Genomic DNA, 25,627 nt, shown 5'->3' with positions numbered 1-25,627 from the left:
TTCATTGTTAACAGCTTTCCCAAATGATGAAAAAAAAATACTAAAAAAAAGTCAATGTTTTAAATTTTATGGATCAAATTTCTTTAAAAATCCTTTCCAAAAAGATTAAAAATCCTACCTTAAAGATTATTTATTACCTACTATTGTTTGTTATTCAAGTAGTTGTATCATTTTCATCTGTTTTTTGTGGTGTAAATTCACCTGTTGGTTGATTATATTCAGTAATAATTATTATAGTAATGTTATAATCTACACTGTGCTTATGGCTGTACAAATAAATTCTGATATCTGAGAGGTTGTAGTGCATAACATTAGTGTTAACCAAGGGAACGTTTTACCTAAAGAAAAGTTGCTCTTGCATTTCGTGTTTGAGGTTAAAATATTTTGTCCTAAAGACTAATAAAAACTAACACAACACATTTTACAAAGTAAAAAATTTATCAATTTTATACTAAAAATCTTATCAAACTAAGAAAAAAAGAAATATTATTGGTAAATAACAATGAACAACACATGACACATATGATGCTCTTTCGTTAGTGATTTCTAAACTTGCCGTTGTTAATATAATTGAAATTCTGATATTTTAATCTAAATATGCATATAATTTTAATAAATAAATAAATTAACATTTTAACAGTTTATATTCATCAAATTTCTAACAATTATCCAAGGTCAATTAGAAGAAAGTTATGTTTACTACTTTTATTTATTTTATAAAGTATAAGAAGTATTTATATTTACTAATATGCATAGAGTTTATGTCTCCCTTTATTAATCATTTTTTGTCTCTTTTCTAACCATTGTATCTGAAAGGTTGTTAATCAAATATATGTTATAAAAGTAGGCATTACTCAAAAAAATATTTATTAATATTTTTCCATTTAATATTTAGCTATGAACACTAAAGACTTTTCTAGAGCATGAATCTTAAGTTAATTAAATATGACTGGTTAAAGTTAACTACTATAAATATCATTTTATGCATGGGGTGAAATATAAATGATATATGTTCCTTAATCTTTTTTCTCATGAACGTTAGATTTGTTCATTGTAGAAAATATGTTACATCAGAGAAATTATTTTGTTAAAGAATATTTTATTTTATGCTGCTGCTTGTGATATTGAAACATTTCAGGTACTTCGAAACTAGTATTTTGAAAGAAACTGAATGAAAAGTTTATCGCTATGATTGAATCAAGGAATCAAACATGAAAACTTTGGTTATCTAATCATTTCCAGAATCTTAGTATTGTTATTACGCCAGATTTTTTATATTATTTTATTAAGTAAGTATATTCCTGTTAAAAGAGAAGTTTTAAATAACAATTCTGTTTATGTATTCAAATGAAACTTATGTATATTAAACAAGACATGAATGTTTGATCGATGATGTGCTTTCATTACATATTATTATTTTGCAGTAGGTAATATGATGGAAGTTAATATTCCGTTTGGTCTACTAAGAAGAGAAGAAAATATAGTTTATTCGCATGATGTAAGATATAAATGTGACAAGTGTTCACGTAGCTACAAACAACGAGGTCATCTCTATAGGCATGTAAGATTGGAGTGCGGTGTTGAACCACAATTCAAGTGCCCTTTTTGTAATTATAGAAGCAAACAGAACTCTTATCTTAAATTTCATATTGCTGCTAAACATGATAAATTGGTAATGAAATCACAAAAAATGTGTTAGCTTTGTTGATTATATATCAATATATAAAATTTGTTTTGTGTGTGAGTATATGTTCATGTAAACATAAAAAATTTTCCTTTGCAGTTTTATTGTAAAGGATTGCTGGAGGAATTTTCTTAGCAGCATTTGTTCTATCCTTGGCTCATAATAGTGTTGTTCCTAGCTGAAAGTTGGTTTAAAAGGTGTTTTCTGTGCATAAAATGAGAGGAATATGTGGGGCTGTTTATGGTATTTGGATTTTACTATTATAGTTAACTCTGTTGTTTGCTTTATCATGGTAACATGTATTTAAGAAGTAAAATTTAAAAAAAATTCTTTCCAGTTATCCAATTTAAAAGAAAGACACTATCTTATAAAACCAGCATACATTGTAATTACTGAACAGATTTACATTATGAATCATGAATTAGGATTTACATTATGAACCATCATGAATTTTACAAAAATGTAATATGTTATTAACATTTTGTAGAACTAGAATGTATATTTTACTCATTGATAAAGGCAACAAGAAATCACTTTACTTGCTTTCTGTAGTAATTTTGGCATGGGGTGCTTGTTATTCTTGAGGATAGCTATTATATTTTTGTGACTGTTGTTGCATGCTGTTACATTGCAGCAACTAATGTACATGCAGGAAACACTAACTTCACCTTTACATGTAACATTACACATTTCTTATAGGTGTAAGAATTCTTTTCATCAGTCCTGTACATTACTTTGTAAAGAAAATCATGTTCAAATGATCATACTCCCAGCTGACTAACTGAAACAATCTCGTAGTCTGAAACTTCCCCTCCTGATTCAAATGCTTAAAGGAAAATAAAGTGTAGATTGAAAGTAACAAATAATGGTGAATAGATCAAAATTATTTTAATGGTATGATAGACTTATTAAAAAAGAGATTTTATTAATACGAAGGAAGGATTACATCATCTAACCTACTTAATGCAATATCACTGCCATTCAGACTCATATCCATGATTATTTTCTCTCTCTCTCTCTCTCTCTCTCTCTCTCTCTCTCTCTCTCTCTCTCTCTCTCTCTCTCTCTCTCTCTCTCTCTCTCTCTCTCTCTCTCTCTCACTCACTCACTCACTCACTCACTCACTCACTCACTCACTCTCTTACACATCACATACACAGTTAATGAAGTTTATTTTTACTTAAAATCTTGTCTTTAACATAAAACAGAAATTATGTTAGATTTATTTTGAGGCTCGGGGCCAATCATCCCTTGCATTCAAACAAGCTAACGTGAAGCAGAAAGAGCAGTGTATGTTGAAGTATTTTAGATGTAAGGATAATTAAAGTAAAACAAAATTCTTCCTAGCTTTTCATTGGAGTTTGTTCTCAGAAAATTTTATTATGTTCCATTTATTAATAACAGCAACAATCTGTTAATGGGTTGTTTAATTTTGCAAAATTACTATTTCTATCACTTAATATTTTTTTGTACAGTAATTTTTAGTTATAATTGCACTATGTATATGTGTGTGTGTGTTTTTTGTTGTTGAATTCTATTAGATGATATTAAAAAGTTATGGTTTATTTAACAAATGAAGGAGAGCACTTTTGTTTAATTACCGTGTCAATTAGTTTGGTTGCCAGAATCATTAGCCAGTAAAGAATGTCAACAGTTTTCTTAGCTAACAAAAAAAGAAGTTAATTCCACCCAGTATTCTTAAATTGAAAGTCATTGTTAAATACTAGGGGTTTTTAGCCCTTGTATTTTATTTTATTTCTTGAACACTCTTCAGTGTTCAGGATCCTAGTCTCTGTATGATTTCAGGGAATAGCATTGTAGATAATCAAGATGTTTTAAATGTTATCTATCATCAGGTTGTAACTGATGCAATTCACTATTTTACTCAAAATATAATTTAATTTTATATAAGATAAAAATCTTGTCCATAACTTAAATGTTTTAAACATATTATAATTTAAATACTGAACATTTTTTGATTTACCAGTATTTTAATCAGATGTGTTGCATTTTGGTGATAATTCTACTGTGTATTAATAATTGGTGAGAAGTAATTAAAATACTATTATAATATTCTTTTGATAGTGAAATTTTTCTCAGCAATAAAAGTTAGGCATATTAACAGAGTTGTATATAGTAGACATGTTAATAGAGTTAGACAAAAATACAATCAAATTTTGGTTCAATTTTATTATTTTCTATGCTAAAAAATATTTAGATAAATGATCTTTTCATCAAAATTCTAATATATCTGAACTATTAATAATTTTATTGTGTATTTTGTAGTACTTTATTGTATTATTTTTTTTTTTTTTAGCTATATTGTATTTTTTTACAATTCATTGAACAAAATTTTCAGTTTTTTTTTATGTTGTGATTTATGATAAAACTTTAATCATTATTTATTGTATGATTACTTATCAATTTTTTGCATTGTTATATCATACATATTGTATTATTTTAATTATACTTTATATAAAGCCAATGTATCATTATTATATAACAGTTAAATAATTTTGCGGTAATATTATTTGTAAACTAATTCTATGTAATGACAAATTAATTAATATTAATTTTTTATGAAGAATTTTACTTGTAAAAAAATATTTATTGTAATAGTAATATTGTATTTAAATTTTTTATTTAGATAAATATTTTATTTGTTTTTAAGACTAATTTATTGTGTTTTTTTTTTTAAATATTTTAATATAGTAATTAGTTTTGTAAGTAAATTGACTGTGATAACTAATAAATTAACGTTTTTTTTTTTCATTTTAATTGTTACTTATTATTGTATTCTTATGTTTTACCTGTTGAGAAGTAATTGTATTGTTAATTTAAATATTCTGTGCATTTAAGTGAATAACTTTGTGACAGATTTTCATTAAGTAAGCCCTAAAGTTTATTATACGCTTGATTCGTAGCATACACCTGCAGTTTTATGTTTGATGATTACTTTTAACAATTTTTCATTCACTTTATTTTTTTTGGAAAATCTGATAAAAAGGACATGTTTTTAAAACTCGGAGACCTTATTTTGATAATACTTGTAAAATATGATATCAGAATAGTATTTGTTGTAACTTAAAAAATTCAATACTGTATTGTTTCAAGATTTGGAATATTTATTTGTTATATTATTTTACTGATTTACTGAATCATTTATTGTGTGTGTTCATGTATATATTAACATCCTTTATGGAGTAAAAACAGTATTTTCGTTGGAACTATGTGAAAATCAATTGACTAAAGGGAATCTTGTCATTACATCTCTTTACCCCACCACATCTTAACCTTGAAATAAAAAACATAATGATAAAAATTAGTTAAATTTCTTCATTTTAATACTCATCTATGTTACCAAATTCATGAAGTTAGTACAGCGTATCACAACAAATTGTAGAGATATAACTTATTTATAAATTGCACAAAAGATATAAGTGTGAAAATTAATAATCTGAGAATTGCCAGATCCAAATTGTTAAAAATTATAAAAAAAGTCAGAAACTGAACAAGATAGATTTTTATGTTTACTTTATGAAAAATGGAATATCCATTTTTCTCAAGTTTGACCACAGGTAATATTTAATCAGATAGTAGATATATATTATTTATGTAGACAAGACTGAATACCATCCCCCTGACAGCTTAGGTAAGCTGTTTACTCTGTATATTTCAACTAGTCGTCACTTCTGAAAACACCAGGTCAATTGCATCTGCCTACTGACAACATTCAAGCTAATTATTATGGGTGTGTTTATTTGAAGTATAAAAATGAACACAATATATCTTTTTATAAAAGATCTTTTTAAAAGTTTTGCGTGATACAAACTTTGTTGTGTTTGATTTTATTTGAAAGGTAATATTTTTTTAGTGAACTATTATAACAGTCTTATACTACTTCTATAAAATGGATTCTTTTCAAGTACATGGAGTTGGTTTTATGGTATACAAGTACCTCAATCTTGCACTGCCTTTATCATCACCACCACCATCATAAAATAATTTTCTAACGGTCAGTTTTTGTTCTATATTAACTGGAAATTTGTAATTGCTTTTAAAAATGTAGAATGTTGTTTATATTTATTTAGCTGTCCATCAGCTTTTGAACTCTGTTTTCTGTTGAACTTGTTTTTTCTTTTCCAATGAAGTTATAATTTTTAGTAGTTTCAGGTGTTAGGGAAAAATATGTTTGCTGAATTAAGAGCAACTATTCTCATAACAATTAATAAATATGAAAAATTATAATTGTAAAGAAAAAGAGAAAGTTAACCTTGAAATAATTTTTAAATGTTTTTTTTCATCAGTTAATAGATATATAAACTGTTGAAAAAATATTTAAATATATTCGATTCACTTTGACATTTCAAAGTTATTCATTTTGAATCTTGTTTTCCTTAATTCTATTATTGTTATAATAATAATTAGGGAAAATAATTCCTTATAAAGAAAGTCCTAGCAATTAAAAGTGAATACTCTTCCTGGATGAAAAGTTATAAAAAATAAATAATAAATAAATATGCTGAAATTTTCTGTAGGTATTTGTAGTTTTATTAATTTTTAATTTATCTGATTTTTCCACTTTTATATTTGCATATGTTTAAAATTTTTTTTTAAATGTTTAAAAAAACTTGTATTTGATTAATTTGATTTTTTTGTAATTTGAATATTTCTTTAAGAATAATTCTTGTTAATTTTAAGGATTTTTTTTCATCTTTCTCAATATTTATTAATCCTAGTCTTTTGATTCTTTTGCTTTTGATGTATGCAAATTGAACAGAAGTTTAGGGACTTTACATTGCATAAATATAAAATTATGCTACAGAAAAACATTTTTTAAATTTCTGACTAATGGGTTTTATAATCGTGTACATTTTTTATTAAGTATGTGTTAATAAAACTAATTCTTTGGAATGCTTTTATTAATTTTATTCCTTTTATAGTCGTTAAGATCTTTAACCTTTTTCCTAGACAGTAGGTTCTTCTAGATCAGTATCCTTCATTGACTATGTTTAGCCTATGTTTAAATTACTCTTGGACTTATTTCCAGTTATTCTAATATGTGACACTTCATTTTCATAAAAGTATTGTTTTTAATGAAATCTATGAAGTGTTTTAACAGGTGATTCCATGAGGTATTGTTGAATTGTTTATGCCTTATAATAAGCAAATTTATTGTAAAAGATCCTCAAATATTATTTTGATTTTGTAATTCAGCTCACGCTTACAACAGAAATATAAAATATTACATATAGAAAAATTTTAAATATTTCTATATAGCTTGTTCATTTTTAATGTTTATAAAAATTTGTACTGGAAAAAAGTATTTATTCATGTCCGTAATATCACCTCACTGGTAATTTCTGTAGCAGTTATAGCATTTTCGTTTTTCATTGGGTTCAAATTGTTAGCATTTTTTCTATATAATAAAATTTATTTTTCATTAATAAGAAAAGAAAATTACATGTCAGCTTTATTAAGGAGTAATTTTTTTTTCTTTTTACTATGAAAAGACTTTTTGAAGGAGTGTTATAATATTTTTCATTATAACCCCTGGGTAAAGATGTATATTATTAACTTCAGTCTGAATCAAGCTGAATGTTGAATCTCATAAAACAACATTGTCTTGCTTTTTGGTATCATCTCATTAATATACTTGCAATTGACTGAAGTTATACTAGAGATCTAAATACATATGCATGTGCAGATATGTTTCATATACATTCTTTTTTTTTAATTTCATTGATTATGATATTGCTTAATGTATTATTGTAACTCAGTAACAGTAAAACATTAGATATAATTTTTTTTCTAGATGGCTGTTTACTTCTGGAAACTGAACCTTTATTACCATTTGAAACTCTTGACCTTCCAGAACCAAGATTCAAATGTCCGACTTGTGATAGTTCTTATAAACACAAACACCATTTGGTATATCATATGAGACATGAATGCGGTGTTATTCCAAAATTTAAATGTTCTTTATGTAGTTATCAGTCTAAAAGAAATAGTCAATTACGTGCTCATATGATCGCAAGACATTTAGATTATATCGCTATGAATGACACCAATCAACAATCTTAATTATTTGTATTTCTTGATATATTATGTATAAAAATTACTGTTATTTAATAAAAATGTTATTGCTATGTTGAATCTTTGTTATGTTAATTTTTTACCATTTATTTTCTTTAAATCTGTAAATTGTTTGATTAAACATGATGCATTTAAAAATGTTTATTTATATTTCAATTTTAAGCATGAAGTTGTGTTTATTATTTTTTTACTCTCCATTTTTATTTCTCTTATGAACAGGTCATACCAAAAGATGACTATAATATCACAACCAAATGATAAAATATTTCATTACATTTGTTATATTTAATTATGTATAAAAATAAACTGATAAACTGCAATACCTACTTTAATACATTTAAATGTTAACATACTTTATTTGCTTGTAAAATATCTAAACCATACTTTATCACCATTCGTGAACAGTTGGATCATGACAGCTTTCAGTTGCAGTAATTATTCTTTATGAAATTTTGTAGATTATGAATATTTTATGATAGATTCAGTCAATTGTATGTTTTTATCATTGGTTTGGGGAAGGTAGTTCTATTTCTAGGCAACCAAGAAGCCCTCATCTGACTCCTGTAAATTTTTTTCTGCAGCTAGATTAAAAATGTATATCTAGAAAAGATTTGTGATCTATGACCCTTTTAGTGAAACATTGCTGTATAACAAGTATAAAATCTTATACAAAGTAATTAATGACACCTGAACAGAGGTAGCCTAGTGTTCAGATATTTGCTGAGCAATTGCTTACATCGGCGTGTATCAAGCCGTAAACTTACTGTTTTTCTGTATAATTTGATAATTAAATGTGTTAAACTAAAAAAAAAATAAAAATATTTGAAATTTTTTTATGTAGTATTGAAATCATGGTCAACTTTTTCCAAAAGATCCTGCATATTTTTTACTCGTGTATTATTTACAAATCTTAAATGTAACAATTAAATTAAACAATTGCTAATTTTTTAGATTCTAGAATGAAAGTAATATTTATATGAAATTTTGTTGTCTTAGTGGTTTTAAAATAAAATTCTAATTTTTTGCATAGTAAAATTTTCACAAAGTTCACATTTCTGCTAGGATTATTATCATAATTAATTTGAGTGTTATTTTCTGCCCTTCCTAGCATTATGACTAACATTAGTAGGTGACACGTTTCAGAGTACCTCCATTTTCAAAACTACTTTTAATACTGAGTCTTAGTTGGGATCATCAAATAACTAGCGATGTTAACTTCCTTACACAACCCATCCCTACTGACGTGGTCTCTGCTGCGTTGTTCTACCTGCCCTAACAGTTATACAATTTCTTAAAACTAATCCTTCTGCTTCTTATTTTAACAGTTAAAAAAAAATTTTAATAGGAATCAGAAGGATTTTAGTTTCAAGAAATTGTAAAACCGTTAGAGTGGGAGGCACAAAGCAGAAGAGGCCAAATCAGTAGGGTGGGGAGTGGGAAGTGCTTAATATTGCTAGTTATTTGATGATACAAATACAGACTCATTGTTAAAAGTAGTTTTGAGAATGGAGGTACTCTGAAATGTGTCAATTACAGATGTTACAGTGGCAATTCTAGGAGGGCAGAAAGTAATACTGAGATCAATTTTACATAGTAATTTGTTACTGTTATTTTTTGTATTTTTATTCAGTAAGGTTTTTTCTTTTTAAATTGTTGAATAAACAATATTAAATAATAGATAAAATTATTATTTACTTGGATGTTATTAAATTTTAGATTTTAACATCTTTTTGTTGTTCAGGAAGATTCTATATAAATGCTAATAATAATTATAAATGTAAAATATTAAAAAGAGATTTTCTTCATTACAGGAAAGTAATACTAATGTAACAGTTCATTAGTTATAAATATAGTGTAAGAGAGATAATTAATTACTGTAAAATAAAAAAAAAGATTTCTTAGTTTTTAAGATAAGCTCATTTGCGACTTATTTTTTTAATGGATTCAAAGTTAAGTAATAGTCATAATGCAATGTGGTAGTATTGAACAAGTAATTTTTTGTCGTTAATATATAAATGTATATTTTTTTAACCATGCAATAATATGGTAAAATTCCTTTCACTAAGTTTTCTAATTTTCAGTTTGAATTTTGTCTGCATCAAAGTGATTGACAGTACCCTCTTAATGTATAATAAGACTTGTAAAGGGTATGTAAAAACATTTGTTAACTTTCCACCCAGAAGAGAAAAAAATTATTCGTATAATTTGATAGTATTGATAACTGTACAGTTTTTTTTATTTTAAATTCCTTCAGATGGACAAATTGAAGTATGAACTTTATTTTCAGAAGTTTGTCTCTTATATTTATCTAATTTTACTATAAACTTTTGATTATGATTTTCAACTTAAATTTTCAATTTCCATGGCAGTGTAGTCCAAACGTTTTATATAGAAGGTCTTGGGTTCAATTCCCATTAGATTTGGGATTTTTCATTCCCTAAAAAAAAGCTTCATATTGTAATCCATATGACAAGCTAAATGCTTGTCTCACAACAAGTGCATTGTTCCCAAATGAGTTGTGTGTGGTATAGAATCTTCTAAAGAAAGTACGCCCTCATTGTATCCAGTGGCATACAAGATGTGGCTATTAAATAACAAGAGTAATGCTGCTACAGAAGAACTATGCATGCGCCAAATTCGTATGACCAACAGCTGTGTAGCATGAAGCTTTCTATTTCAATTGTTGCCACTTCAGTTTCTGTAGACATGTTAGTCTGGCCGGGGTCTTCGTTTGGATAACATTTGTTTTTTGTTTTGCCAAAAAAATGATAATTGTTTTATTAGAGCTAAGAATTGTCGTGAAATTTCATATGAAACTTGGAAAAACCGCTAGTGAAACTTATCTTTTATTAGAAAAAGTATATGGCAATGAATGATTATCGTGTGCACAGGTTTTTGAGTGGTTTAAGTGTTTCTAAGATGGCCGAGAAAACGTTGAAGTTGATGATCAAAATTCATAGTGATGATGATTGTTTTTTCGATATTCATGGGATTCCTTCACTGGGTTCCTGAAGATCAAACTATTAATCAACATTACTACCTTGAGGTCCTTGCTCAACTTCGTAAAAAAATAAGGAAATAACCTGAATTGTGGAAGAAGTCATGGATTTATCATTAGGACAGTGCACCAGCTCGCACTGCATTGTCTGTCGAGACATTTCTAGCCAAGTATAACATCCCAGTGTTAGGCCATCCACTTTATTCGTCTGACCTGGCACCATGTGATTTTTATCTGTTCCCAAGGTCAAATCTGCATTAAAAGGAACAAGATTTCAGACCATTGAAGCTGTGAAAGAAAAAGCAGCATGCATTATGAAAGAGCTCACAGAAGACTTCCAGGACTGTTTTGAAATGCAAAATTCGCATGGAGTGTTGTAGTGATAGCGGAGGGGTGTATATTGAAGGGAATAATAACTAAATGTGTATAAATGTAAAATAAAATATTTTACAGCATTAGTCTCGTTATGTAATAGTCGTACCTTATATTGGTTATATTCTTCAATTGGTAATTTGTGTATTTTGATTCTGAGAATTTAAATGTAAAATTATTTAGACCATGTAATTTTGTTTGCATGTCATGACACTTATGAACATGTATAAAGTTCAGTCATCTTCAAAATTATATATAAAATTTATTTTCTAAAATTAATTCCCTTTTTAATTTTTTTGTCGTTCCTTTTATTTAGAAAAACTATACTATTTTTTTTACAAAATGATTTGTTATTCAGTAATACCTAATCAGGTTGATAGTAGTGTTTATACATTTTTTTTAACTTTAAAATAGCTAGCAGCTGTATGAATGTTTAATTTGAATTTTGTTGTGTTTTCTGTGTGGTGGCAGAATATAGTTTCTGTTTTCTATATTTAATTGCATTTTTGTATACTGTTTTCAATAAGTGTGCGTATTTTTGGGTTATAAAACTTAAGAGTTTTAGAGTTCACAAAATGAGAAAATGTTGCATTGTAAAATACTGTGATGATGCCCTTATAAGTTTTAAAAAACAGGAACTGTAAAGAGAAAGATTGTTATAGTGAAAAAATTGTAACAGATTTGTTGGAGAAATTTTGAGAGGAAAAATTTTTATTTTTGTCACATTACTTGATGAAATGCAGTTCACTGTTAAATTTATTTTTATCTTATGTACTTTACAGAAGATTTGTGTAATTTTTAAGTTTTTGTGCAGTTGCTATTTATTCAATATTTTCAACATTATTTTTTTGTTTATAATTAATCTTAGGGATGTTTTTAAAATATACTGATATTTTATTTGTTATATTGTTTGCAGATATTAAAGTTGAACCTGCTACTACACATTTTGATGAAGTTTTCATACCAGATGTTTGGCTTCACTGCGATATGTGCAACACAAGTTTTGATAGTAAAGTTCAGTTAAAAAAACATAAAAAAAGTGAATGTAAAAAGCATCTAAAAGCAAACGTTAAGAAAGAAATTGCAACACTAAAGTGTTCTATGTGTAACTTTGTGACCAAAAGTAAAGACAATTTAAATAATCATATTGTTAGAGTGCATTTGTGTTAAAAATATTCTTTACATTGTTTAATTAAATTATGCATGTTTAATTCTTTTGCTTGGATTATTTCAGATAGTTTTTTTGTTTTTAATTAGAAAGTAATGTGTTGTAGACAACTTATTTTAGTGTTCATTATTGAAATTTATTTGTATGATGTGATTAAAAGATTTAAAATCGGCTTTCTTTCATTTTTTTACAACATTATTCTTATGTATTTTTTATTTTTTAACTTTTTAAATGAGTGCTGTTTTTAAGTACAATATATTCATCATGTCATGGCTCAGTAAATGACAATCTATGTTCCAAAAATGACTCGGTCAATGAAATCACTCAGTTTTTTTGGACTGATATGTTTACATAGGCTTGGGGTTACTGTTTGGGAAGTCATAGCATTTTAGTTTGTATTGGAGTGAAAGTTATATATATATTTTTTGTTAAGCATTACTATTCATTCCTTTTTATTTTAAAATTACTATGTTTTATTTATCAATATTATGAAAATATTTCTTCAATTGTATAACATGCTTTTAAAAACAGATATTCCATTGAGTACATGCATTGTCAAAAAATGTATTTGTTCACAGATAAAATTAAGGTGTGATCATTTTTTCTCTTTGTGGTTTAATAGCAATTCTACTATTTTTTTTCAATGAGGGGTTAATTTTGTCATTTAATTTATTTAAAATGTTGTTATTGATCTTGACCTACAAACAGCAGTATTTTCAAAACTTGTTATGATAACTATTCAATAATTAAACACACAAACTAAGTGTTTGAAAAAGTATTAAGTAAATTTCACTTTTTAAATTGGAAGAATTTTTACGTTTGTTAAAACTTTTGTTAACAGGAATTTCACTATCAAATTTTGACACCTTATACTAGAAGAAAGTAATAAGTTGTGTTTGAACATAAGAAATATTTTTACAATCTGGCAAAATATTTCAAAAGTTTGGGTGATATTTGTTTAAAATAAATGTTGATAAGGAAAACTATTGAAAGCTGTCTGTGTGTGTTGAATCTATTATTGTCTGTATAGGCATGACCTCCGGCCTATCAGGGCTAGGAACGGTGGGAGGTGGCAACCGGAATTGTCCCAAGGTGGATGTCTTCCCCTACAGGGGTTGGGATGTCTGTATAGGCAGTAGTACCTGGGTGGCTAGGGTCTGCCTAGTCAGTTGATTGGCCGGAGGAAGACGAATTGGCATTGAGCCACAGTTAGTTAACATGTGTTTGGAAGTAAGTAGCAGAATTATTGTCAGCAGATGACGACTGCACTACCGAGGATATGGTAATCCATGCCAAGAGGTATAGCACTGTTTTGATAAGGGCGGTTAATGAATGATTAATATGAGTATTGCTCTCAGCAGGATGGTGACTGCACTGCTGAGGGCATGGTGTTCCATGCAGCCAAGAAATGTAGCACCATCTTGACGAGGGCAGTTTTATGTGATGAAGTAAATGTCATGCGGGACTTTGCTATGGAGCTTGAGTGGGAGTAAGCAGTCTATCCTCTTCTCTGTGGTAGACCAGACTGGAGTCCGTAGTTGCAATTAAGTTTAAAGGCTTGGAATTGATTATTGAGATTGCCAAGGTAACTGGGTCTAAATTTCGTTGTTGCAAATTACATTTCTTGTGGTGTGTATTATTATTACCGAACATAGACTCATATTAATGAGATATTTACAATTACTCATGGCTTGTTTAAACTATTGAACTAGGCGCGGGGTTTGTGCTTCTGCAAACTCGGTTAGCTAATTCAGAAAACGATGTAGGACAGATGTATACGATGTAGGACAGAGAAGATGTCTGAAAAAATCCTACAGCGAAGGCAAAGGCTGAATCAAAACTCACTGATGTAAGTGTCTACAGAGGCATTTACATTGGTGAAACCCCATCTGAGGCCTGGCTGATGACTGTCAGTATAGGCAGGAATCTATTGAAAAAATTTAATGTCCCATAAATGTTTATACATCAATCATTCTATTTTTACAAAATTGCTACATGAAGGTGTATAGAGAAATGGGATAACTTTTTTTTTATAAAACCATATGCCCGTACACTGCTCGACTAATATAATAAACTAACAAAAATCAAAGTGATTTCACAACTGATCTTGTGTCTCAGATTTGTCACCATTTCATCCTTTAGGTCCATTCAAACAAATTTTCTGAGGAAATCAATTTTAAAGCAGCCAACCAGTGAGAATTCAGGTTTAGGATTAGATTTAATTTTGAGACAAAGAATTTTCAACTATTTAAATAAGTTGTTTGGTAAAAAAGATGTTAAGTATTTATTTTTGAATTAAGATTATTCTGAAAGTAGCTTAATTCTTGAGTGATAAAGAAGTGATTGTATCATTAAATTTTTTAATAGTTTTTCTTCAAGCTTGATTAAAAAAATTGGAAACTGTGTCTTAGTATTTGATATCTTTTTCATTTTTTTAGTCGGAAATTGGTTTTGAACTTTTTTTGTAAAGTTATTTATCTGTTATTCCCAATGTTTTAAAAAATGTTCATGCCTGTACTACTTTATTAATGCAATCTCAAATCTATGTAGAGTTTTTTAATTTAGATCATACCATAAATTTTTGTCTTATTATACAGTATCAAATGTACAAATAATCTAATCTAGGTTTTATTTTTAAAACATATTTTATGTATAATATCTTGTGTGAACAAAAGTGCTGGAACATGTTCAGTTGACATCCTATATCTGTAATAAGTACTAAATGATGCACATGTGGGTTACACTTTGCTATTATCCAAATTTGAATAACTTAAAATTATTCATAAAATATCTATGTTATTAATCTTTTAAGCACAATTTGCTGGGCCACAAATTCTATAAGTTAAAGTTAAGAATAGTTGTTTGAAAAATTCAAAATGTAATTTTTTTTATTTGTTTGAATGGAAATAGGTGATAGAACATTTTGATTATAATTTTTTTGAAAATTCTATTTTATAATGATGTTATGAACCAATCTTTTGATGATAAATGACAGAGGTGTTTATTTGTAATAATGATTTATTTCTCTGAAATTAATTTTTTATATTCAAAGTTACTCTTAGAATTTTGTGTATATTTATTATTTTAAATTCTGAGAAGTGTTTTATTTTTTTAATTGCTTCTGATGTCTACCAATAATGTGATATAAAAGCGTAAAAAGGACTTTATTACTGTGAAGGAATCTGTATTTTAATGTAAAATACTGTGTTTTAAAGTTATTAAAAATCTACTACTTTATGATGATATTACATAATGTATTTTATTGCAATAGTAAAATTAAATCATTGATTTAATAAAAAAAGAAATTTCAAATGCTTGAAATTCCTTTATTTAAAGGTATAGTAATTTATAGTGGTGGTACAGTAAGAAAAGAAAAAAGAAAAAAATAAGGCGTGATTAAATGCAGTATTCCTGGACTACATTGAATGAAAATTCACTGTGTCAGTAAAATATGTAATGAAATGATCTTAAGATGATAGGTTGCAAGAAAAATTTGTGGTAGGTTCTTGTAGTGACAAGATAATTTGATGAGCCTGTATTAAGATGTTCAGATTTAGTTAATTTGGTGTTATAAATGATTAGAAGACAGAAATTGTTTAGAAAAATGAAGATTTTAATGAATAAAACAATACATGAGGATGTGGGGGTGTAGTAAATGTTGCGAAGAAAGATTAACATTGAACAGAAAACATTGGAGAGTAACATCCAACCAGACTGTTACAAAATTCAATATTTCCCTTCTTTTACACTTTTTTCTTTTACAAGCTTTTCAATACATTACCAAATTAATTATCCTTTGATTTATAATAGCTAGCTTTCTGCTCTTCTATATTTTCTTGAAACTTCCTTTAAAATTTAGTTTTGTTTTTAACAATTTAAAATTTAAGATATTGTTAGCCTACCCAAGTTACTATTAAGGTACTGGATTTTTTTAATTTGTTCCACTTTTTTCCATAATAGAGAATTCTTTGTCAAGTACAGGGTGCAGCAGCATAATTTGCTGATTTGAAGAGTCAATAAAAAGTAAGATGTTTATAGGTACTGTAATTATTTTTTCACCATATGCTACGACATTGGAAATTTACTTTTACACTGTTTGAAAACTATCCAACAACTGGCATCCGCCATTGGCGATACATGATTCACGATTCACCATAATTCAGAAGCGTCAGTTGATTTTTTCCAGCATAGCAGGGGGTATGTTAGCTATTGCTTGGTGAATATTCTCCTTCAGTTCAGTAAGAGTCTTTGTACGATCTGTGTACACGCGGGGTTTCAGATACCCCCATAACAAATAGTCACAAGGGGCTAAATCGGGTGAGCATGTGGGCCACTGAAGATTGCTTCTCAAAGAGAACAGGTGCCCAGGGAAGTTTTCCTACAAAGCACACATTGCAGTTCGCGCCGTGTGTGCTGTGGCTACATCCTGTTGAAACCGAATATCCCCATCATATATTTCGTCAAGCCTTGGCAAAAAAAATAAAAGTGCAGCAGAATGCTTCTATCTCCTCGGCCGGGCGTTGAGGATAGTACAAAAAAGATGAACACCAAAGAAAAAAAAAGAGACACCAAAATATCGAGGCCTTACTGCCTCGATATTTTGATGTGATCTCACAGACCATTACCCTGATCTTCTCTTTTCAACACTGCCAGTTCTCCTGAATGTGTTTGCTCACATAACAATCAATTGCTGACCAGGAACACTGAGCTCAGGCGATAATCTTGAAGTATGCTGCAATGCTAGCTGTGGACGACGATCGAGCAACCATTAGAGAAGTAAGCCTCTATGGCAAACACATGCTGTTCCTTCATCCACCACATTCTTGGTACTGAAGTGGAAGGGTGAAAAAACTATCCAACCCAAGCGTTCGAATGAAACCATCCACATCCTCTAACAGCCAAACCTCACTTCCTGGCACCTAATTCAAATCAACAAATTTTGCTCCCGCATCCTGTACAACTTCCAAAGTTGAATGGTTGTGTATCCTTCTTTCATCCAGAAGGTTCTACGTTCAAATTCTGATCAGAGTTGGCATTTATCAAACACTATAAAATTAATTTCTTTTCATAAAAAAAAAATAAAGTAGAAGGAAGGGTACTTGTAATTGGGGGTTAAGACTGATATATCCGTATGATAATTCACTGAATAAATAAAACATTAGTAGTTTAATTTTTTGCACTAGTTCAATTTATTTAGTATATACACTTTTACTTTGATGGCTTCATTAAAAATCTTTGAAAAAAATCATTTCAATCAAACACGAGACACTAATTTGCACCTGTTAATGAAAATCATGCAGTTTCCAAAACTGAATGAAAGGCGTATAATAATATTAATGTTTTAAGTGTTGTATTTGTTTCAGTTGATGAATTTGATGACTTTTTCAAAATTGAAGATATTGCTCCAAGATATCATTCTGGCAGATATCAATGTATTACATGTTCTAGTTCATATAAGCATAAATATCACTTAGTCTATCATATGCGACATGAGTGTGGCATTTTACCACAGTTTAAATGTTCATACTGTGGCTATAAATCAAAAAGAGAAAGAGAACTTAAAAGACATATTCTTATGAGACATATGTAAACTTTGTGCATCCATCATCTTCAAAATGAACAAAAAAAATAAATAAACAAAGTCTTGCACTTGGATTTCATTTGAAGAATGCATTAAAAATAGTTTGTTGCAATATAGATTGATTGTTACCAGTTTCACACTTATGTAAAATTATAGCAAATTGTTGATGTACTAAAATAAGTTTTATTTATTTTATAATACCTTATTTTATTTTTACCTTCTTTCTAAAATAAAGAAATTCTTTATAGTTATAAAAGTTGTAATTAATCAATTTTTTCATCCCTTAAAGGCTCTGTGACTACCACCTTTTTTTGTTATTTATTACATTACAACAGTATGATTTTTTCAATTAAAGATTGTCTAATTAATAGTCAACTGGTGGATCACCTTAAGAAAATTAGAATTTCAGTATTTGAGTAGCTTTATTCCATTACATGAAAATAAACTAGCATGTGTTTCTCTTCAGAACTCAAAACTTTTTGCAGCTGTTAATTTCTTGTTTATTTTCTTCAATGATACAGAAAGAGAATTTGTATCAGTTGTGACATAGTCTCATCCATGTCATTTTGTTCACTTTGTTATTCTAATCAGTTTTGCGTAAATTCACAAATTAAGTATTAAATTATGTGATTTATTATTTATAAAATTTAGATTGATTTTAGCTTTATGTTGATATTTTGGTTCATGCCTATTTTGTGCTTGGTTATGCAAACTCTCCCAGAAAATCACTCACTAACGAATACTTTTAAGAAATTTTAAATGCAAACCCTTATATTTTTATTTTTTTCAATAGTTTAATTTTTGTTTTCTTCTACTTAGTGTTTATTTTAAGATGCAAATTTATTTCACCACATTTAGATTAGATGATTCTTCTAATTTTATCACTGATGTGTTGAATATGTATAATGGTTACACAATATACACAAAAGGTAGTCTGTACAGAGTTTGAACCTTTAGATATGAAGCCCATCTTGTCGTTAGTGAACTGTAGAGTGGATATCTTTTCAACCAGTTTTGATTTCACTGAAACAACTTCTATTGTTAAGTTTATTTTATGATGGTTAACATTTTTTAACTTTTAACGCCAATGAACTTATATAGTATTGTTTTATAGTTTTTATTATAAATTATGATGTCAACCTTTTAACAAGAAAAATAAATCTTTTTGCAATAGAAAGTTAAAAATCATCTTTGATCCTTTTAAATTTATGTTTAATAACCCAGCTTTAATATACTAATATCCTCACTACACAATATCTATCTGTTTCACTACATCAGTCTATATCCAGTTGATATCCTGTAATATGTTGTTTAAATTTTTCCTATTTAAGCTTATCGGTAAGTAAATTAAATTAACATATATTATCTAGTATAGAGTATTATAAATTGTAAAATTTAATGTTTGAAAGAAGAAAATTTATTATCCTTGTTAAATTATATTATTAAGTTTCTTAGCACTGGATGTTCAAAGCAGTCATCAGTGATGTTGGTAGAACTATTGCTAAAAGAATCTATATTGTCATCGATTAGAGTTTCCTGTAACAAGTATTTTTTTCAAATATGTTTCCATTTTAGAACCCAACCTTTAGATATACCTATTTAAAAAAATTTCTTTTCACATAATTCAATCATGTTTGCAGTATTAATCAAAATATTCTTAATCTCATGTATTTTTTACATTTGCTCATATTTTATGTTTTTTGTTAGAACTGAGCTCAATCATACATTTATTTATAAAAAATGTTTTTCTCAAAACTCAACCTATTAAATTAAGCATTTAAAATCACATTTTTAGCCATATATTTCTGAGTTATAATCATCATAAATTCAAGAAAAAACATTCTCTCTTGCTTCTAATAAAATATAATTTCTACTTGTGGATATTTATTTTTAATTATTCTTTGAAATGATTAGTAAAGTTTCATTCATGCATATTTTACTAGTTTTGCCATGTAACTTGAACAATTTTCTCTTTGCTCATACTACGATAGATCTGTAAGTTTTATCTTGACGATTAATTTATTTACTTTTTTTATTACTTGTATCACCATTTTTAAAAATCAGTTATAATACAGTATTAGAAGACACATAATGGGAAAATGTTTTTATCAGCTTTAGAATATGTAAACGGTTAAAAATTGAATTATGTGATTTAATAAAAACTTTTTTCCAGACTTTTATTATTTTATTGTTAGCATACTATATTTTAATTCTATGCTAATTGAGATTTTTTTAAAAATATGTTTTGATTATCACGTTTAAAACAGATAAAACTTTTAACCAAAGTTGGACAGAGTACCCATGAATTTTCTTAAATATATGATTTCTGTCTATTGTAAGAAATTGTTATCATAATAACTGTTACATTTTAACCAAGATTATATTAGTTGTTTTCAAAGTATATTTTGGATGGTTCTATAAAGAAGTTTTTATTTTATTGGATTAGCACAAGTGGCTTTTGTTACTAGTCTTGCACGGGGAAGGTAGAGATCTGACCAAATCAGATAACTGCTCCTTGATACTGTTCCTGGATACTTTTCTGTTGTTGGTTTCAAATTAACACATCATATCATGACTTGGTGATTTATGGATGTAACAACCCATTGCTTTACTGATTACAGAAACAAGATAAGCAACCGCCTTCAGGCCCTATGTCATAAAACCTTAACTTGACATCTGGAGACTTCAAGAATATCATATAAATCAATAAAAAATAATGTTGCAGTACTCACAAAGGTTTTCTTGCTAGCTTGTAAAAGTATAAGTTATGTATTTATTGTATTGGATGGTAGTTTTATTATTTACTAAAATAAAGTAAAACAAGATTGAATTTTTTATACTGTGCAGTTTATACATAAAGGTGACATTGTTTTCAGGTGCTGTTTTTTCGAATCCATTCTCACTAATGTATCAAGAGAATAGACCTTATCAGTGTCTGAATTGTCAAAGCAGTTACAAACACAAACATCACTGGAAATATCATATGAAATATGAATGTGGTCCTCCACAATTTAAATGTTCATTATGTCATTTTCGAACAAAAAGGAAGAGCGGTTTGAAAAGTCATATGATGTTTAGACATTATGCCAAGAAAGGGGATCCAAATGTTAATGACTTTATAAAAATGACTTGATTGACTGAATGATCTGTTTATTACTTATCTAATTATTAGAAAAAATAGTTAGGTCATACTACCCTTACAACTTGGGGTATTTTAATCATCTTCACTGTATTAGTTAAATTATTGTTTATATTATTTTTTTTTTATATTTACTTATTTTATAAAATAAAAATGTTTTGATTAAATATATTTATTTCATTAATCCCCATGACTATCTCCTGTAAATCATATTGTGTTAATTAAAGAAAGATAATTTGTTTATTCTTTTGTAATTGATAATTTGAATTTGGCATTTATTACATTGTCAAAGAGAATAAAATAAACAGGATGAGCATTGAGGGAGTATTGATAAGCATAGGGGACAGTGCTGTAGTGGTGTTTGCATTTTTACAAATAAATAATGATAGTGATTATAACAAATGATGATTACAAATAATAAATGATGTGTGATTAAAAAGAATAGATAAACAAGCTATTTTCATCATATTTTCAGAAGACATATGCTGTACGTTAGGCTGTCATAGTTTAAAGATAATAATAAAAACAGAAGTACATAGAGGATTAGATTATTAAGAGTTTAAAAAATAAGAGCAAACCAAATGAATACTGAAGAATTGAAGAACCTAGGGCTCTTACAGGCTTTACTTTGCATACAGTTGGATATGATGTAAAAATTACAAGTTAAAAAAAAAAAAAAAACAGAAATAACAGAAAATATAGCAAAACACCTTTAAATGCTGTGACAGTAACTACTTAGGAAGTCTATCCTGTAAACTGTCATAACTGTAACAGTGGTAGGCAACTTGCTATGAATTTTTTTTTCTCAAAAAAACTTTCAATAGCATTCTGTAAAAACAACTAGTATCCAATTTATCCAATGCAAGTAAGGAGTCAATTAGTTTTTTGTTGCCTTCTTCACTGAGCCAAAAGTATGGTAGAAAATCAGCATGTCAAGCCCATCAAAATGCAGGTGATATTCTAACCGAGTGACACCACTTGGTTATAATATACCAGTATACTTGGTGTATACTGGAAGTGTCTGACTGTACAGTAACCATCATTAATCTCAGAGAAAGCAACTTTGACTGTGGTCTCTTGTACCTCAGATAATTAACATGTATCACACTCATAAGATTGGGACAAATAGTGCTAAGCAACAGATAAGTGTCCTTTCAATAGTGAAACTATGACGTATATATGAGGTTTGTTCAGAAAGTAACTGAATTTTTTTAATTACACGCCGATGGAGATATTTTGAGACAAGCGGTTGACAGCGTTGTGTTCCATGTAACTTCCTCTCCACCACATGCTTGAATTTTTGATATCTCATTTAGTTTTCGTGTTATTGTTATTTGAGTGCAACGTGTTTAAGAGTTAGTAATGATTTTTGTAATGTGCGATTTTCAGGAGCAATGGTATGTATGGTTTCACGATTTAAAAGTGGTCATCAGTCAATTGAAGATGACCCTCAACCAGGTAGGCCTTCGACTTCAACTGATGACACCCACATTCAGAAATCAATGATCTGGTGCATACAAATTGCCAATCGATTGTCAGAGAACTTGCAGAAGAGGTTAGCGCATCATGCTATGACATTTTCACTGAAAAATTGAACGTGCATTGAGTAGCAATAAAGTTTGTTCCTCATTTGATAACGCAACAGCAGAAAAGAACATTGAGTGAACGTTTGTCAGCAACTTCTTGAACAAGTCAATGACAATGAAACATTCATGAGAGATGAAAGCTGGGTTTAGGACTACATTAAGAGAAAAGTTAAATCATCAAAAAATGTCAACAATCCAAGATCATGTGGTTACAGAGGAGCAATTCTGCCAACCGTACTTCACTAAACATCTCCATCGACAACTAATTAAAAATGTTTGGTTATTTCCTGAACAGACCTTGTACACTGCATTAATTCATCAGGAGATGCTTTTAGCAAGTACTATTTCATAATAGCAATATACATCATCTTATCAAAAGCAGCCCTCTAGTACATTATCTACCTAAAGTCTTGCTACATATTCATGACATATCAGTTCTTCTTGACTAGTTGACATTATAACTCATTATATAAAGTCTCTAAACATTAGTGCGTGAGCATACCTTGCTTTTATCTCTTCAACATGAAATTAAATTTTTTAATTTTGTTGCTTTGGAAATTATATTGTTTTCACCCTTGCAGAATAGAACTTCTTTACTGAGTCTGAGCTGTATATCATACAGTTTGGATAAATCAGTACTCAAACCCACTGTGCTTTGTTCAAGGGCTTTTCACAATTTCTTATGTCCTTTGTTGTTTTTCTGTTTAAATTCGTTACATCTGTGTATAGTTTTTATTTTATATCAAATAATAAATATTATTATATTTCACTAATTACATTAATGCCTTGTATTAGTTTTTTTCATTCTCAGTCTCATTTTTTACTCTTTTAATAAATATTTACCCTTGTATGAAAGAGTAGCATCATTTGAATGCAATGTCATGATGAAATCTCACAATTATTTGTTTTTTTTTTACCTTCTGTTTAGTAAATATCCTATTGAAATAGTTATCTGTTGAATAATTTTTGAAAATGTTTTAATACATTCACTTTAGTGTTAGTAAATTATTTAGTTTTATTATTATTTAAACAGAATAATAATATTCAAAATAATCATTCTGAGATCATTCTAAGATATCATTCTGTGATCTTAATGAGCACTTGTCAACTTTTTCAGCATACATCGTGCACGCAGTTTAAGATAGCCTAGAGTGTCAATCACAGTTCTCAACATTCTTGTCTTTGAAACTTCTGAAAATTGTAGCAAAAGATTGCTAATTGTAAAGCGACAATTTTCTCTCAGTTATTCATTCATGTGTTCAACGAGATTGTCAGTCTGGACACTAGGTCTGCCACTTCTATGTTCATCATAAACATTTGAAGAGCCTTCCTTAAACTCACGACACCATCGTCTCACTTTTCCTTCACTCATTGTCATAGATCCATATGTTTCACATAAGTGAATTTCAGCAGCACTATGTCCTCTTGCATTTAGAAATCTAAATCACTGATTGAACTTCAAAACTGGCAGAATTTGTTATTACTGTACTCATTATCACACTTCTTGCAAAGACAAATAACAATGAACTGACATTAATGTGGCAGTTACATGCCCAACAGACTACTTAAAGCTACTGTGCATGCATAAATCAATCGTTGTCAATCGCTATTTATAACTCGTCAGCCCTTACTTTTGAACCGTGCCTTGTAATTATATAAACTGCCCTTTTATATGTATTGTTATGTTGCTATTATTGTAGTTAATATTATTACTTGTAAGTTTTGTAATTCTGTTAAAATTTTTGTAATTAAATTCTTTTTTTCTTGAACATTGTTGGAAATTGTTATTCTTTCTGAGTTTTTATAATTAACTTTAGTTAGTTTATTGGTATTAAATTATACCACTGAATAGCCATTACTTTTACTGATATTTCCGAATATTTACTTATGAATATGATTACATATTATTTATATTTGAGATTGATATATTTTTATGAATCAGTCAATCATATAAAGTGTGATACTGTTTTTTTTTCTGTTGGTGAGTATACAGTACCTTTAATAAATAAATACTTCTTTTTTTTATTCATTTAAGTAATATTAATCTGATTCATTGTATAATAAAAATAGGTACCTTATTTGAAACTAGTTAGTCATTTTGTTGCTGATATTTTGTAATTCTGCTTTTGTTTATTTTTTGTTTTTACAGCACATTCTTTCCCAAAAGTATATCTTCCAGTCGAACTAATGATGAAGCAATCCATGACGATACCAGAAGATCTCGACTCTGATCCTACGCATCCATTTTTGTGCTCATTCTGTAATGCTTCATTTAAAACCACAAGGGAATTTTTAAATCATAATAAGATCTGTGGACGTAATGTTAGTGAGACTGATACTTCAAGTTACGATCCGCTTGATGATTTTCCATTTTTGTGTTCGCTATGTAATACTTCATTTAGAACGACAAAAGACTTTTTGAGTCATAATAAAACTTGTCGACGTGATGTTTGGTTTCAGTGTAATTATTGCAGTTATAAAACAAACAGACAACATCATTTAAAAGGACATAAATTTAGAGTACATCGCACTAGATCATTGACCAATATTACATCACAGAGTATAATTGAAAATAAATTGCCTGTTCAACCTGATAAATCAATATTAAAAAATAAAAAAGATAAAAATAAAAAAACAAAGAGATTAAAACAGAAAAAATGAAATATTTAAGATTATTTAGTTTTTGATATTATTTTCACTTTCATTGTATCATTTTTACATTCTTGGTTATAGCTCTATCAGTGCAGCTGCATAGATCTAAAGTGAAAGTATAGCAATCAGCTAAAATTTTGGATATCAGAATTTTTGCAATTGTTGATATTTCAAGACCCAATTAGTCAAAAACCTCAAAAAAAGTTATACAAATATTAAAAATTGTATGTATGTATGTGGGTGTTGACCTATGTTTTGATTAATGTCTTCAGCCAACATAAATTCTTCAAAAATGGTGAAAAAATGTCTGTAAACAAAGCATTAGTAGTGGCATTCAATTTTGGAGAAAAT

At 28.2% G+C, this 25,627-nt stretch overlaps 1 protein-coding gene across 2 annotated transcripts in view; it reads left to right on the top strand.

The window, feature by feature from the left end:
• Positions 1-25,627, top strand: part of LOC142327116 (uncharacterized) — a 462,885-nt gene that overhangs the window by 402,920 nt on the left and 34,338 nt on the right. The window contains exon 4 of one of the 2 annotated variants that reach the window (XM_075369992.1): positions 12,067-12,490. The exons of the other annotated variant lie outside the window; for it this stretch is intronic. Within the exon in view, the coding sequence (XP_075226107.1) occupies positions 12,067-12,320 (254 nt within the window). The 3' untranslated portion in view covers positions 12,321-12,490. Of the gene's footprint in view, positions 1-12,066; positions 12,491-25,627 lie in introns of those variants that run through there. 2 annotated transcript variants of the gene reach the window in all.

Source organism: Lycorma delicatula, chromosome 6 (genome assembly GCF_047948215.1).
Source record: "Lycorma delicatula isolate Av1 chromosome 6, ASM4794821v1, whole genome shotgun sequence".
In the NCBI taxonomy this organism is placed as follows: Eukaryota; Metazoa; Arthropoda; class Insecta; order Hemiptera; family Fulgoridae; genus Lycorma; species Lycorma delicatula.
The sequence above is the reverse complement of the archived record's forward strand: the minus strand, read 5'-3'. Positions and strand labels throughout refer to the sequence as shown.